The following is a 16,790-nucleotide window of genomic DNA, read 5'->3' as shown; positions in this document are numbered from 1 at the left end:
GTTTGGACTCACAAATGTGGAGAGAGAGAGAGAGAGTGTGTGTGTGTGTGATTGAGAGGTGTGTTTCAGTGGATCTCTACGAACACAATCCTAAGTCGTGCTCAACAAATTTATCTTCATAGTATAAAAACTGTTTATCTGTTACTTTTAGATGATTATTACAACCATTCATCGCTTTTTTCTCTATTTATTGATCATTTGCATCTATTACTTTTAACATTTATCTATTACTTTTAACTACTACAGTATTTCAGAAATATTAATTCCTTGTAGACATGTGATCACTACTTTTAGTCATATCAAAAATATCCATTGGGCTACTTTTACCTAACTATTCCAAACATTTCAATTACATTTCCTTTACATGCTATTACATACCTGACCACAATGTATTTCTACTGTTTTCCATGACTTTTAGATTAGTAAAACCTTTTATTCATTACTTTACTATTATATATTAAACTTTTTATTCAGTGTTATTTCAACCACTTAGACCTTTTACTCATTATTACTTTTACTTACACTTTATGTGTCAAATATCCAGTAGTCTGCTTTTAGCAAACGCTTCCAAACATTGCAGCCTTTTAGGCTGTCTATTATTTTTAGCCAACAAATTCCACTGTGAATTCATTACTTTAGCCGTATATATATTTCTAGTCAACTGCATCAGTATTTTATTCCTTACTAATGGAACTCAAACTCATTCAGCTTTCACCCGCTTGCTTTCATCAAACTTGCAAAGAACAACATAGAAACGCTTTGAGATTATAGTGATTGGACAGGAAAGTAGTCCCCAAACTGACGCCAGAGCAAGATCAAAAGTATCCACATTTAAGCCTCAAAAGTTTTGACAGTGGTTTTTCTGAGCGACTAAATGGGTGATATTGACATTTCATTGTGGAGAGCCGTCACCAGCAGGGGAAGACGCTGTTGGCCTTCAGCAAATCTATTCTCCTTCATATTTCTCCCTGCAGGGACAGTTTAAAATAGTTAAACATAAGAATGATGAGATAAATAACACTTTCCAGTAATTGCCATAAGTGGTTGTATAATGCTGTCTGTCGATAAATGCCAATCACCTCACCCTATGCGAGGGTTGACCTAATAAATTACAGAACCTAAAGAGCACTACAAAGAACGACTTATTGATTCTCTGCCAGTGATTCTGTCATTTAATTCCACTGTGATTATCCCGTTTCTTGATTGTCAAAAGCTCAATATGAAATTGATTAGCCGTCCTTCATTATGTGAAGTCACTGGTGGCAAGTGATGCTAGACTGTTTTTGAAGCTTTGGCTTATAAATGCAAAAATGCCCCTGAAAGAAGAACATGAGTCTCAGCCTGTGCTCACCCAATTGTTACGTCTCGCACAGTGTCTCATTATAAAGCAAACTTATTGGAGCACAGAGCAATTAACTAAGATCAGCAAATCCTGGAAAGCCTGCTAACTGCAGTCCTGGGTGTACAGCTGACCACCAGTGAGTTAGTGCTGTTCCCTGCAGTGAGGTTGATTGCCAGGAAGGAAAGGATTTAATTAATTGCCATAGTGGTTAAAAGTGTTTTACCTGACTGTACATAAGAAACGTTAAGAGACGTTTTAATCTAATAGTGACAGATTAAAAACCTCTGTAGATGTTGTAAGTGTTTATTTCATCTGAAAGAAGTGGTACATAGTAAATGCAGTCAGTGTAGTTTATATTATTTCTAGAAAAGTAGCATCAGCACATGACACTAATACCTGAGTTTAGATCGTCTGACTCACCCTGAAACAATTTCTTTACCGGTGCTTTATTTGACAACATGTCCCATGATCACTATTTAGGACAAAGACTTATTCAGGAGGAGTTCCTCTGTCATGAATGCGTGGGTTGTGTGTTTATCTGTGTGTGTGTGTGTGTGTGTGTGTGTGTGTGAGTGTGAGGGTATGAGTGGAAAAGCTCCTGCATTCACTTTGACTAATGTAGTAATAGATACAAACCAACAGAGGTCACTTTTTTGTGCCTTTGGAGAACAATCAGTTTCCACTGAGTGTTTAGAAATGTGACTGACCTTCTTAAAGCTGGTGAGATGCACACGTGTTTCATTAATATTCAAGCACCAAAGCTGATGCAAACTCATACAGTTGTTTTTCTTTATCTGATAAAGCTGCTCGACCTCTGCCGTTCAAGATAAAGTCACTTGATTGCAACAATTTTAATAAGACTTTTAAGTGTAGATAGAGAAGTGAGTTAAAGATTAAAAATTATAATAATAATTAACTGTTAGCTATGTATGTGTGTTATTGTAGTGCTGTATTGTAAGTGCGTGTTTAAATCGGCATCAACTACATATATTTAATAAAATAATCCAAATTCCAATTTATGCATTGTGTCTGATCTTTATTTACATTTAAACGTGCTTCATATGTAAGTTCTTCTATATTTGTTCCACAGTTGTGCAAATTACTAAGTTTTCTCCGTGACTGTTTTCAATTCCAGCAACCTCAGAGGAACTGCTATCCAGTAGTCCTGCTCTGATCTGATGGAGTGGAACAAAATTTAATCAGAGTCTTACTGTCTCCCTGTTGTGTTTGATTTTATTTTCTTAAACCCCCTCCGCCGCCCCCTCCACTGTTCTTTCCATTGACTTTACACACCTGATCCCTGTGACCTGAATGCAACAAAGAGAGCCGTGTTGTGCAGCTGAACGTACTGCCACGCCGCCTGTCCAAACAAGATCAACCGGCCAGTAAACAGCTCCCAAATGTAGACCTGTGAATTTTTGCGTGAGCTGAGCGACTTATCCTGACCGCTTTACTGTGGATTTACAAATGCTCAGACATGACATAACAGTTACTAGTGCTTTATTTATATCCAAACTTTTATATTACATAAAAAAAACTGGGAAATCAATTTTTCAGACAAAAGATATCCGACAATATTAATACTGAGAAATAGTTTGCTGTTGAGTCATCATTTTCTGGTAGTAGTTAGGGTGTCAGAGCATGGTTACCACATGTCAGGGGTCAGATCTGTGATGTAACATTACTCTTTTAGACAAACATACACACACAGTGATGGCCCCTCACGTGGGTTTGAGGTAGTTATAGAGGCCACTGAGTCCTCCTTGCAGCACCTCCTGGATAGGCTTAAGGAGGGGGTTGTGGATAATGTGAAGTCCTTTATCCAGTGGGTGGCAGGCTAACCTCCCGAGTCTACTTAACTGATACATCTCCACCGGCACACTTTGCAGGTCATTGAAGTCAACATTGAGGAGTTCTAGAGACTCCAGAAAACACAGAGTCTTGGGGAGCGTGTGGATACTGTTCCCCTCTACAATGAGGATCTTCAGGTTAACCAAGTCCTGGATTTGATCTGCAATAGTTTCCAAGCGGTTGCAGGCTAGGTGGAGGAAGACCAGACCCTTCATGCTGTAGACACATGTGGGGATATGAACAATGCGGTTGTGGCTGAGATTAAGTTTAGTCAGATTGTGCATGGTTGCCAAGCTGACAGGGAGGCCTGTGATTTGGTTGTTGGCCAGGCTGAGCACCTCCAGGCAGGTGCAGGAACCCAGCTCCTCCGGCACCTCGCTCAGGCGATTGCGACAAGCAAAGAGCACACGCAGCTTCTTCAGGAGGCCGATCTCAGGTGGGAGGCTCGACAGGTTGTTCCCCCACAGGTTGAGGATGACCAGGTTGTCCAGAGCACCCACAGCAGAGGGCAGAGAGCACAGGCAGTTCATGGACAAGTTTAGCTTCTGAAGGTCTCGAAGTTCCCACAGCTCAGTGGGGGTCTTGTCAAGCCCCCGCATGGCCAGACTCAGAGTGCTGTAACCAAAGTGCACAATGGTGTGTCTACGGATCCTCTCAGCAGCCCAGGACAAGCTGGGCTGGTTGTCTCTCATGGCACTCTTCCTCCTTTGACTCACACTCACGTGATTCAACTCCTTGTTGGAAAAACTGCGAGACTGCTTCCCTCCCATCGTCCGCAACGTGGATTCTATCGCCCGTGACAAGATGTCAGTATGCGATTAGCTGAATCAACAGCATTTGGAGCACTGAGAGGCTCGCTAAGGATAATGGCGGCTAATTGATCTCCAGGGTTCTTGAACAAGCCACTCAGAACATAATCAATTCCAGTGGCACTGTGGCATCTGGTTGTTGTAGAACTCCTGATGTTTGGCAGTAGTTACCCTGAATCTTTTCCGAGTTGAGTTGCAGGCTGTTGTAACACAGCACTACTATGACCACTACTCGTGGTCTGTTTCTCCCAGACCAACTGCCCTTCCTACTGGATTTCATTCCCCAGCTGGTCCTGTCACTTTTCAAGTCCACAGATAGCACGCTGCTCTCCACCCACCACAGGAAGGCCTGACTGGGAATAGGATGCTGTGTGAGCTCAGTCAGTTGAGGTATGACCTCATACCCTAAGACACAGAAATACATTGGTGCACACATGCTGTCAAACTTGACCATGTTCACTCTGTTGGCTACACTAATACTTTATTTTGCATTTCAACAGATTCAGACATTCAACATTGTCCAACTGTTTCTTCTCATCTCACTTCTTATCTGCTGTTAGTGTGTTTCTTTGTCTCAACATGGAGCCAAACTGGCAGCCATGAAAGCACTAAATCATCTCTTAAAAAAGTAACAGTTCTTAGAGGAATTAGTGAACAACTAATGCACAGATGCACTGGTTGGAGTGTAACAGGACACAAAACATTCCTATATGTTCATATTAAACTCTCCTGGCTATTCTAAATCTCATTTATGAGGCCTGAACGATGGATTTTAGTTTAAATGAAATAATATTCTGTGGTGAATCTACATTGTAGAGTGTCTTCTGCCTTTGCACATACACAGTGAAGTAAAAAAAAACCTCTTTCTCCCTTAAGAGTCACTTAATTATCTTTTCAGAATTACTCTAAGAAAGTCAATTGTTCCTTTTAAAGGAAATGGGATTTGGTGCTCTGCGTGTATGAACTTTTATTTTTAATAAGTAATCTCTGTAATAAGTACAAATCTCTAATGGTGCTTCTGTTATACTGTTATTTTTTCAATGTAGGTCTTGAACTTGTAGTGAAGCATTTTCATATTGAGGTGCTGCTACTTTTACAGCAGCTATAATTTATACTTTCACAATTAAGAGACAATATAGAAGGCATTGCTTGTAGTACATGAAGTTATCCCACAGCTTTACAGAGCTTCATAGTGGGTTTCAGCTCACTGTTAAATGGGGTGAGGTGAACATAGTGAAGCATTTTGCAGTTTAGGAACCAGATATTTCCCTCAAGAGTTAGTTGGGTTTAAACCAGAGCTGAAAGTGGACAACTGCTGGCCAGAAACAATGTTCCTCCATATCTCAAAGTATATGGGAAAACATTAGTATGACGGGTTAATATGTCAGTTTTGTGTTTACAACTTGTTTGTACTGCCCCCCAAGGGACCAAAACATCAGTAAAGCCCCTTTAATAAGTAAATCTTTATTAATACACATTGTTTTCAACACATGACATCTTGTGCTTTGGCATATTTACTGTAACTAAATATGAAACAAGTGCTGCCTTGTTCACTAATATTAATAAGAGAACACACTTTTGTCAAAAAACAATAGAAAATACTTTTTGGCATCAGTATTTTTTAGTATTTGTTATTCAAGCGATGAATTTTGCATGAGCCATGAACATGTTAGACAAAAAATAGAGGTGTAGATGGGACCTTGGACAGCCTTACAGAGTGTGGACAGGACTCCGAGCGGCCGTAGTCATCATTCTTCTCCCAGTCCGGTAATCAAAGTACTTGGATGACAGTGATATCCAGCTCTGGGGACTAAGTGGCTCTGCTCCTGAGCATGGCTACATCAGCACTTGTGAATGACAGGTTGAATTATGTATTTGCTGAATTGGACACTGGAGATAGGGATGTTAGGGTACAGTGCCCATTCACACAGCTGCTTGTGCAGCATGTCTCATCTGGACATTTTTAGTAAATGTTAATACTTGCACATCACAGTAGCTTTGTGTGGGAAATAGTTTCTGGCTGACTGGTCCATTTCTTGCGTATGTGCTCGCAGCAAAACACTTAATCACAAACTCTTTATACAGCCTTCAGTTTTTCGGAGATCTGTGCTGCTGATCTCGTGTATATGTGTGCCACAGCTAATTTCACAAACGCCACGATTGCTTTATCCTGCCATCCTCTATTTACATGAAAATATAAATAAATGACACCTCAGCTGTAAACATCAGAACACTCCATGTGCCATGTGCAAACACAGGGCTGGGAACACACGCTGTCAAACATGTAGAAAGACCCGGGCGTCTTATGCATATTCTGCGTTTTGGGTGTTTTGCTAACTGTAAATAGCTAGATGGATGAATGGACAGAAGAAATAATGCGTATTTCTGTGACAGAGAGAGGTGCCATGATGACATACATCTCCATATTGTCAAACACGCTCACTGTCATAATTCTGTGAAGCATCATCTGCACTAAACGCTCCTTTTGTAGCCTGTTTTTATCTTTTTTCAAATGAATCTTCCTGTCTGTCAGAGGAACAGATGTGTGGAAACAGCTTGAGATTTAAATGACAAGAAAATGGAATTTACCATTCCTTTTGCATTTGCACAACACCTTAATGCAGAGTCCCATTAGCACCAAATGAGGATGAGTTATTCACTCTGAGAACAGTTACACCCTCCAGTCCTTGGGGTGACAAAAATGATCTCATTTGAGAAAGCTCATCTGGTTATGTGGCCCAATAATGACTCTGGATGAGCTACCTTTAGAGACTCAAGTTCAAGATATATACCATTATTACTTGTTCATTACTATGGAGGCTTCTGGCAAAGATGGATGATATATGGCCTCGCTGCTACACCATCCACCATAGTTGTGTGTGTCCTGTTGAAATATAAGGAGTACCTGCCAAGACCTGAGGCTCTTTAGAGTCAATATTGCAGACACGATACTCCCTGAAGGCAGCACTCTTACTAAAGAATATGTTCTCCCTCTAGGCAGAATACAAGACAAGATCAGGTCTGAGAGACAAGAAATATGCATTTGGCAAGTCTATTGAGTATTCAAGACAAAATTAGCACCGTGAATGGAAGAAAGCATATGAACGACGGTGGATGGCGAGCCACCTGAGCTGATAATCGTGTATTATTCAGCAGGTGCAGATGTGAATATTCACACCACTGGACACTTTCCACTTTCCATTCGTGCATCTCCCAGCTAATGGAGTCTGTAGAAGTGGCCTTGGGTTTTTTTTGTTTTTTTAATTTAAGGATATGTCACACATTTGAATTGCCATCTGGAAATTGGCTGCAACACTGCTTTGCCCAAACCTCCAGGTGACACAAAGGATCTACTTAGCAATGCAAATTAGCGGGGAGGAAATTTGAGGGAGTGTCCAACAAGTCTGCTTGAAGGCTTGAATACGAGGCCAAGAACATTTCATTTCAGTGTTTCAAATATTCATTTATTTACCGGATTGGACACAGAAGTTGCCCCTGGCTGTTTGTGCAAAAGTGAGTGTATTTCAAGGCAATCATAGACACTACTTTCAAGACAAACCAGTGCTAGAAAAGCACAAACACAAATTCATAAATACTCTCCTTGGAATATTTTTCACCTCCTTATCAACTCTAAGTGAAACACCTTTGCTGAGTATCTTATAATCCCCTGATCTCTCTCCCCAGGCCACACGCCAGGTATCTGTAGTTAGATCTGTAGTGAAGCAGCCAGATTCATCTTGAGATAAACTGGGACAAAATGATGAATAGATAATAAAGGGACCCAGGGGGGAGCTATATCCAGGTTAACCCCACCGAATAAAGATACCATTTGTAATGATGGTTGGAATCAATGGGGAAAATGCAGGGAGAAAAGCTAACTGGGCTCCAAAGTGACCAAATCAGTCCTGACTTTGCTGATGCAGCAGATGGGGAGTACAAACCAATTGTGGCTGTGACAACAACAAGCGGGGTGATAAAGTACCATCGAGCAGTCTATCTGGGTCTCACCTGCTCACTCCCACTGCTACAGGCTAGTGAGGGCCAAACAAAACTGTTGTACATGTACAGTGAGCAGAGTTGTAGAGTAATCATGATGACATAAACTGTCAATGCTTTGGGGTGGCGATGAGACTGATTGATTTGGAGTCCAAGCCTGACCTCGTCACTCCCCTGTAATGTCAGCAGGCTCCCGAGAGTGACTATAATGATCTCCCCCACCACAAATGCATTTGGAACAGAGCCACTAACATGTGTGTTGTCTAATGTGAGAGGACAGGAGCCACTACTCCCCTGCTACTGTACTGCACCTCAGACCACTAAGAGAGTAGTATGTAGTGAAACCTTCATGTGACAGGCAGGGAGCAGCCACCATGTGGCAGCTCCAACCACTGCAGCAAAGTTTTATTTATTAGAGCACAGGGAGCTGAATTGAGCAAGTCAAACACACATAGGACAAGACATAGGAAAAACTCAACTCAAGGTCCACTTTTACTGGAGCTTTCAAACAAGTGTTATGACTGGATTAGGCACAGTTATCAGTTTTTATTACATCACCCACGTGCAAAGAATAAAAAGAGTAAAAAAGATTGGTTTTACTTTCAAAATGTGTTGATTTCCAGCACATTTGCTTCAGTCTGCCAAAGTATCCCAGTAACTAACTAACTTGTTAGCAGCATCCAACAGAAAAAGTCAGTAGTATCCAGAGAAGTACACAAAAAACATCAAGATACCGCCCCCAAATGGATCTGGGAGGGAGCAATAAACTAGCCAAGAGCGATGGCAGTCGGATAGCTATCTGGTGTTGCCAAACATTCATGCCCATGATTATTGGAACAATCGTGAAGCCTTTATCGCAACAGTTGTGTTGGAAATGTGTTAGAGTGAGTGAGGCATGTTGTGAGTGTGAACTAGGTCTTGGTAGGATGTCAGGTGTGGCGGGGAAAACTCATATTAAAAAGTTCTGTATGTGACTGCAAGTGACAATGGTGAGGCTTCGGGGTTTTTTTCTGTTCATGCCACCAGAGCTTGAAACAATAGGATTTGACAAGCTCTGTTCTAGACATTAGGATGCTTGCCAGACCATCACTGCCAGCATGCCATAAATGTTTCATGTGGAGCTGATATGGTAATCATTGGATCCCTACAATGACACCTTGTGAGAGTTGGATAACGATGACTGTCTTTCAGGCCTGTGTGACTCTGGACACAGTCCAACAGCTGAGGCACAGCCTGAAGAGTGAATCACCCAGTTAAAAGGGCCTTGTTGTGACGAATATATGTACATAAAAGTCTCAAAGATGAACAAAATAAAGGTGCACTGGGTGTCCTTCAGGCGTCATGCAGATGCACAGACTCAGTGGAAGATGATTCACAAAAGCATTCCTCGGAGTTAAATATGCATTCCGTTTCATGAGGCTTGCAAGTGGGTCCAGGTGCCCGTTGGTGGCACAGACCCAGCTGGAGGATGTGGCTGACTCGCTCTGCTGGCGCTCAGGCTGGCATACTAAGAGAGCCAGGGGTGCTTTCACAGTGAGTTGAAAGAGGCTGGCGCTGATAGCCGCACACCCAGGGTTCAGAAACACGAGCACCAGCTGCATGTCCACTAGCTCGCGTATAGCTAAAGAAATTAGAGACTGGAAATCCAAAGTGAATTTTCAACCTGCAACACGGTTCGTGACAAGAATACTGATCTGGTGACATTAGCACCAGCGCCTTGATCACATCTGTGGCTTGTTGTGCAAGACACTGTGAGATTAATTGTTGGGGTGAAAAAAAGAACTTTTCCAATCATAAGGGATGAAGCAACAAAAGGCCAACGTGTCTGGAAAAGCTCAGTGTATTATTTCTCTGAGGCTTGTGTAAGCCTTTTATTAAAGTGAAACAATCTTGTCAGACACCTGTTGTTCCTGCAGGGGGTATTTATTGTTGGCCTGTGTCAGCACACTGTAATCCCTGACTAGAACATGGCTGTATTACCAGTGTGACCTATTCTTGGCCATCATAATTTCCTGAAAGAGTGTGTGTTTTAAGTATGTGTGTGTGTGTGTGAGAGAGAGAGAGACTGGAGTACAGAGAGGCAGAGAAAGTGACAGTGTCCATGTGTATGAGTGTGTATTGTATTGCACCCTTCAGCCATTTTTTTTTTTTACATTTTTTTTCTGACACTCAATGTCATGCAGAACAAATCGCCTATTGCTGACACCGGAGATTTCCTGTGTCCACTGCTGAGAGGTTTATGTGGAGGCGAAACAGTTGGGTCTCAGTGACGGGAAGTTGGACATTTCTCTGATTAAGTAGTAATGGGCCGGGACGTGACAGAGAAACAGGGGATTTCGCTGGTCACAGGGCAGGAAAAACTGCACACCCTTGGGCTCCTTGGCTATTTTTGAGAGAGCATATAATTATTTTAAGACTTTTACTCAAAAAACTCTAAAGTGGCATTTGAGCAGTGAGAAAAATGTAAAGCATGCAACAATTTTACAACCTCTGTGTAGAAAATTGGAGAAATACTAAAGAAGACCAACACTCATAAGTAACCTTAGAGTTTAAAAGCACTAAGGACTCTCATCATCTCACCACCTTTGCCATGTCTGCTTTGAATTCCAGTGTCTGCCCTATGGGGTTACCCCACTAATTGTGGCCTGAATGCCTGTGGTATTGTTGCACGCCTGTGGCCACAGTTATATTAAGACATGGGTATTTTAACATCTATAATGGAATACGCTATCAGCTCAGATAATCAGAAATAAGTGTAGCCGGATTTATGTGTGAGGTGCAGCAGGGTTTTGGAGAGTTTGTCTTATTGTGTGCTAAAACTTGAGCAACAGGGCTTTATGAGAGTTGGAGTTTGAAACAAAAACAAAAGGTGGAAACAACCAGTAATTAGAAGATGATGTTTCTATGGAAATATATATACAGCAGTTGTGTGTGCATTTAAAGATAGGCCCCCACTGGTTCTGTAGCTGGGTCCTGTGTGAGATATAAATGATGTTATGAGGACATCTACTGGCCAATGTTAAAGTAGGTGAAGGTGTCTCTTCAAATCCTGCATCCATCTTAAGACTCACAGCAAACCTGTGCTGCATCTCTCCAGCTTATATTATTTTTTATCTAAATTATAGCATTATAAAATAAATACAAGGCCATGAAATAGCAAGATACCAATCAAGTGTATAGAAATAATGAAAAATTAAACTATTTTATTGACATATTATTGAAGTGACAGACTTAACAACCTAATTCTTAACTTGAACTTAGTGGGACAAGTATTTTGATATGTGGTACAGATGAGCTTATGACTTATTATACATACATACACAGCAAATGTTCAGTGTACAGTAAAGTAGCAAAAAAAAAAAAACATATTTTGCACGACTGTTGCAGTGCTTTAATGTTGCAGCTGCTCCAAACTGATCTGACATAATATGTAACTCTGAGTCTTTCCTGTAAATTATCATATCATGTAAATTAACTGCACTTGAGTACCAATATTAATACACTTATCTTCCTCTGCAGCCAGTGTTCAGTAATATATGTTTTTCCATTACTGATATTGCTATAAAAGCTGCAGTTGTAGTAATAAATACTGACCCTATAATCCTATAATAATTCTATAGGCAGTAATAGAGCAATAATTCCATAGGCATTAACCGTGTGTCCATGTTCCTTTGATTTTAGAGAGCTTAAGCTGTTTCATGGTAATTATAGCCACTGTGATGTGTTATATTTTACTCTAAGTTACACTGTCTCTCTCTAGAGGCCGTAACAAAATGACTACATGATGTCTGTATATTTAAAAAATGACGCTGGCCCTTCTCCCCGACCCTGTAATGTATGAATGACATTGCGTCCGACCACCCAGCACGTCATAATGCGTGGAACAGCCAATCACATTTCAAAGCTGGGGCGCTCTTGTTTGACGCACAGCCGCTTCATCCAATTAGAGTTTTACAAAAGGCTTCAACGCCCGCCTTCACTGCGTTTGTAGCCAATCACGACGCAGGAGTAATTACTAATTCATTACATAGCAAAGGGGAGTGACGCAGTTATTGTAGATCTATAGATACTCCACGCTTTTTTCATATGACTTGAAATAACATTATTTGTTTCTCAAGCCGTGCGCGTAAATTGCCTCATAAGCACAGAAAGAATAGGGATTCCTGCTGCCATCTGGAGGCTGTATGTCGAATCTCTGCGCTCCTTGAATTTGGATGCCATTCCGGTTGGAGGTTGCGGTAGACCCCGAGGACTAGATGCGATAACCAGAACGAGATATGCCGCAGCCGAAGTCACGAAAAATCGCCATCCTCGGGTACAGATCCGTAGGTGAGTTCCGCCAAGACGATGCGCAAGGGGGGGAAAGGACACCCCGGGGGCCTTAGATGCGGCGCCGAGCCTAGATTTCAGCGGCCTTTCGGGTCAGTTTAAGTCCGTTATGAGAGCGGTTCACTCCTCCTATAATAGACTTTTATTATAGGGAGTAGCAGCTGCCACGCAACATCTCCGAGCGCGACCAGGTGAGACCTGGCCTGGTGGGGTTTTTTTAGGACGCATGAGGCCTCGCGTGATGTGTGAAAGACAGATGTTGGACTCGTCTGCTCGTTGGGACGGTTCTGTGAGTGACCCTGCGCGCTCTGGTGCCATCCTCTGTGAAGGCCTGGGGGGCGGTGGAGGGGTGGGGGGGCTACAGGATTTGACGCATTGCTGTGCACTTTCTTTAATTCGACTCCGTAACCAAAGAAGCGCAGTTTGCGCGCAGCGAAAGGATGTTCAAGGATGACAAGATGGCACATTACACCAGAGGAGGCCCAGCCAGCATGGCAGCACCAACCAAAGAGACGACGCGTTCAGTGCTTTTATGTTTCCATTCACAATAGTTGTCCTAAATGTTGAGGGTCTAATGTGCTTCTCACTTCTTTTTGCAGGAAAGTCCTCCTTGACAATTCAGTTTGTGGAAGGCCAGTTTGTTGACTCATATGACCCAACAATAGAAAACAGTAAGTGGGGATTTTGTGGACTGCTGTAAGTCACTCACACCTCATACATATGAATATAAAGTATAAGTCCTACACACTCTTATTGTCTATTGCCAGTTTATTCTGTACACCAAGTACTGAACAGTTTAAATCTCAATAACTATTAATTATTGAAATCGTTCCAGCTCTACAACTCTTTCCTGTGTCTGGATGTGAAGTACAGGCTGTAGTATCATTTGACTCTGTGCCCACTCTGCTCAGTGTTGCGTCCGTGTGGTTCATCGAGTATTATCATGTGTGATCACATGTTTGCTTTTCAAGCCTCTGATTATACAAAATCAACTTGCTCAGTTGCCGTGGAGATGGTTTTGTTGTTATCACATGACCCTGATGTGAAACTTCGGTCACGCGACGACCATTGGGTGATTTTTCTAGTTCATTCACTGTTCATGCAAGATAAGAGTACATGGGTGCAACTGTTGATTATTTTCATCACTGACTCATCTGTTGATTTGTTCCTCCTTTAAACTCATATGATTTGAAGACGTGTCCAGTGTGGCCTCCCACCACTACACACGCTACAGCTGCAGATTTCACCATATTTCTAATCTGAAGAACTTTTTCTTAAGGAATTCAGGAATGAGCTGTTGTAGTGTTTGGTTGAAATAAACCTCCACTGACTGATTGATATAAGAAGATACGGCACGTTGTGCCAAAGGAGGAACCTACTGTACAGTTCTCCACCAACCTCCTAAATAAACATTTTTCCAGACACTCCAGAGATTTGAGTCCGAACCCTACCTGTCGGCTGTTTCTCTTTTTTTTTCCATCATGCTACATACCACCTTGCATATCTCGAATGTGTGGTCTGTATCTATAAGTAATGTCTGGATGGATAACATAGAAAAACAAAGCATCAGGGTTATCAGTAAGATGCTGCAGGCTGTGTAATCCCTCAGTCCCACTGTAGATAATATGACACATCTCCAGGCAGATATTGATGTTCTTGTGCCGGATGAACCCAGTGGTCCTATGCAAACCAAAATGGATCCATAACTAGGTTGTTGCTCATATGTGTGCAGATCTGCAGACTATCACCATAGAGTAATAAAAACACAGTCGGCTCTCCTGTAGAGTACAGTACAGATGTGCTTTACTAGAAAATGCCTTGTTTTCTGATGATTACAATATTTTGATTTTCAAGTTCTGTAGGATAATTTCTTGTTTCTTTTTCTCTTAACTGCAGCGTTTACTAAAATGATCACAATAAATGGACAAGAGTACCATCTGCAGCTGGTAGACACAGCAGGACAGGTATGAATGTTTGATAGCACTTTCAATTACCCTGTGCACGGAGTATTGGTTTTTATGTAAATGTTGGTTGATATGTTGTCAGAACGCCTTTTAATTCTGTGCTATTGTTAATTCTTCACAATTTCTGCCTTTCTAGGATGAGTACTCTATCTTCCCACAGACCTACTCCATAGACATCAATGGTTACATTCTGGTCTATTCAGTTACATCTAATAAAAGGTAAACCTGTTTTCCCCTTTATGAAGGCACAGAGATATCTAATATGTTTTTTGTCTAAAAGGAAAACCATGCTCTCAATTCTTCCAGCTTTGAAGTTGTACAAGTTATCCATGAAAAACTGTTGGACATGGTGGGAAAGGTTCAGTGAGTATCAGCCTTTCTCATGTCCACTGCTTTTCAAGACACGTGTCGTACAGCGTACATAAATGACAATGTGCTGTTTGTACATCTTCCTCCAATGCAGAGTACCAATTATGCTTGTCGGGAACAAGAACGACCTACATATGGAACGGTGCGTCCTAAAACAAACTCAGACTGTCCAGTTAGTCCACGATACACAGAACACATGGGTCAAAGCATCTGCCAGTTTAAATGATCATTTCTATTTAAGTCTTTCATATTTTTTCAAGCTGTCTGTAGCAGAAATGCAGAACTGAACATGCCTGACATGACACTTAAACACAAACACAGAGTAGATTTTAATATGTATAGTAGGTTAAAACCTGTTTCTTTTTTAAGTGTGTGTATTGTAGTCCTTCAAATACGACTTTCCCAGGAATGATTGAATGGAATTATTTATAAGAGCGGATTTATTTTGCATTGTGTTGATTTCCTGCTGTTGTTGTGACTGTTTTCTTTAGAGTAATCAGTTGTGAAGAAGGAAAAGCATTAGCTGAATCCTGGAACGCTGCCTTCATGGAGTCCTCAGCTAAAGAGAACCAGGTAAGAGCCACGGGCATATAGACGATGTTCTACTTGTTTTGGGGATTTGAGTATTCTCAAGGTCTGTTTTTTTTATTTAAAAAAATACAGAATTACACTTCACCTTAAGGAATTACGTAACCATAAATGCCTCACAGCAACCTGCAGCTGGCTTCAGCTCCAGGTTCCTAACCACTAAAGGACAAGCGTTCGTTGGCAGAAAAGTGACAAACATTTGTTTCCCAGCCTGTAAAAACAGGAAGAGAGTTTTCCAAAGTATAAAAATAACTCCAAGTTATTTTTTATTTCTTGGCTTGAAGAGCCAACAGAAAACCTGTGTTCCAATTTGAGGATATGGAAATTGAAATATGTTCTCCAGACAATAACTAATATTTGCATGCTTTACATTCACATCCAGGGAGAGGCCAGATTTTGATTAGCAAACGCAACGAGCTTCTATGTACAGCTGAAATCCTGTTCTTGAAAACCCGGTGGTGGCTGAGACATGTGACAGCGTCTTGTGTGTCCCTCTTTTTTCTTCTCAGACAGCTGTGGAGGTTTTCCGGAGGATGATCCTGGAGGCAGAGAAGATGGACGGCGGCGTGCAGCCAGGAAAAACGTCCTGCTCCATGATGTAGAGCCTCCCAATCAACACACAGGACACTGCACTGGGAAATCCCGTTACTTGAAGGCTAGCTGCCAGTTCTCCTCCACCTCAGCTGACTCCACCCCCCCAGGGTCCTAAATATCCAATATTGTCTATTTATGGCTCTGAATCCACCATTATTTATCAGTATTCCCTGTTTCCTTTTGTCATCCTTGTTTTCTTTGTGTGTTTGATAAAAAGGACGGATGAGTGGTGGCTCCCTTACCTTACATTACCCACAATCCACCCCTCCTCCATCTCTGTGCTCAGCACTGATGCAACACACAGAACATCATTTGGGTGTATCAGAAAAAATGTTTTCCTGTGCTCGGTAATGATGACAACCGTAACTAAGGACAGAGATATTGGTGGCTTGATGCATCTTAGCTTCCCATTATGCGTCTCCCCACAAGCCCTTTTCTGTTTTTAATAACAAGAGATAAGAGAAATGTCATGTCTGGCTGGTGTACGCTCGTAAACTTGATGAGTAAACATGGACGTTTCTTCTGATACATCACCAGCTGTTTTGTCCCTTCCAATATACAGCTCTTTTTCTACTTCATCTCCACACAGTTCCTCACTTCTCTGTTCCTCAGTTTGTTTTCAAAGCAGTTACTGTCAGGCAAAAAAAAAAAAAGAACTGCATCCATTTTCTAATGTTGAAAATGTACAAATGTTTTTGATTGTAATCATTAAAGCAAAAAGTGGTTATGTAAGACACGGCTGAATATGAATCTTTGGTGAAAATGTGCAAATGGAAACCGAGTTTAATAAATATGAAATAGTAAATACATTAAGAGCACAAACAAACAGCTCATTGCAGTGAAGTAACTAAAATCAGTTTCTTTTAAAATGAAGGAGCAGAACACCAACAGGTGAGTGGATCGGATACCTGAGAAAAGACATGACAGCATGTAGGACTATTAAACTCT

At 41.4% G+C, this 16,790-nt stretch overlaps 2 protein-coding genes across 2 annotated transcripts; one reads left to right on the top strand and one right to left on the bottom strand.

Annotated features, from left to right (window-relative positions):
* Positions 1-3,063: 3,063 nt before the first annotated feature.
* LOC113172324 (leucine-rich repeat-containing protein 30) lies at positions 3,064-3,963 on the bottom strand. The gene has a single exon (XM_026375249.1). It carries the CDS (start codon positions 3,961-3,963, stop codon positions 3,064-3,066), a length of 900 nt encoding a protein of 299 aa, XP_026231034.1.
* Positions 3,964-11,622: 7,659 nt separating this feature from the next.
* Positions 11,623-16,560, top strand: rheb (Ras homolog, mTORC1 binding). Its single transcript, XM_026373675.2, has 8 exons — positions 11,623-12,327; positions 12,927-12,998; positions 14,224-14,291; positions 14,428-14,510; positions 14,598-14,654; positions 14,755-14,802; positions 15,152-15,233; positions 15,758-16,560. The coding sequence occupies exons 1-8, from the start codon at positions 12,276-12,278 to the stop codon at positions 15,848-15,850; spliced, it is 555 nt and encodes a 184-aa protein (XP_026229460.1). The 5' UTR covers positions 11,623-12,275; the 3' UTR covers positions 15,851-16,560.
* Positions 16,561-16,790: the final 230 nt, after the last annotated feature.

The sequence above is a fragment of the Anabas testudineus genome, chromosome 17 (assembly GCF_900324465.2).
Source record: "Anabas testudineus chromosome 17, fAnaTes1.2, whole genome shotgun sequence".
Taxonomy (NCBI): domain Eukaryota; kingdom Metazoa; phylum Chordata; class Actinopteri; order Anabantiformes; family Anabantidae; genus Anabas; species Anabas testudineus.
This window is presented reverse-complemented; position numbering and strand designations above follow the sequence as displayed.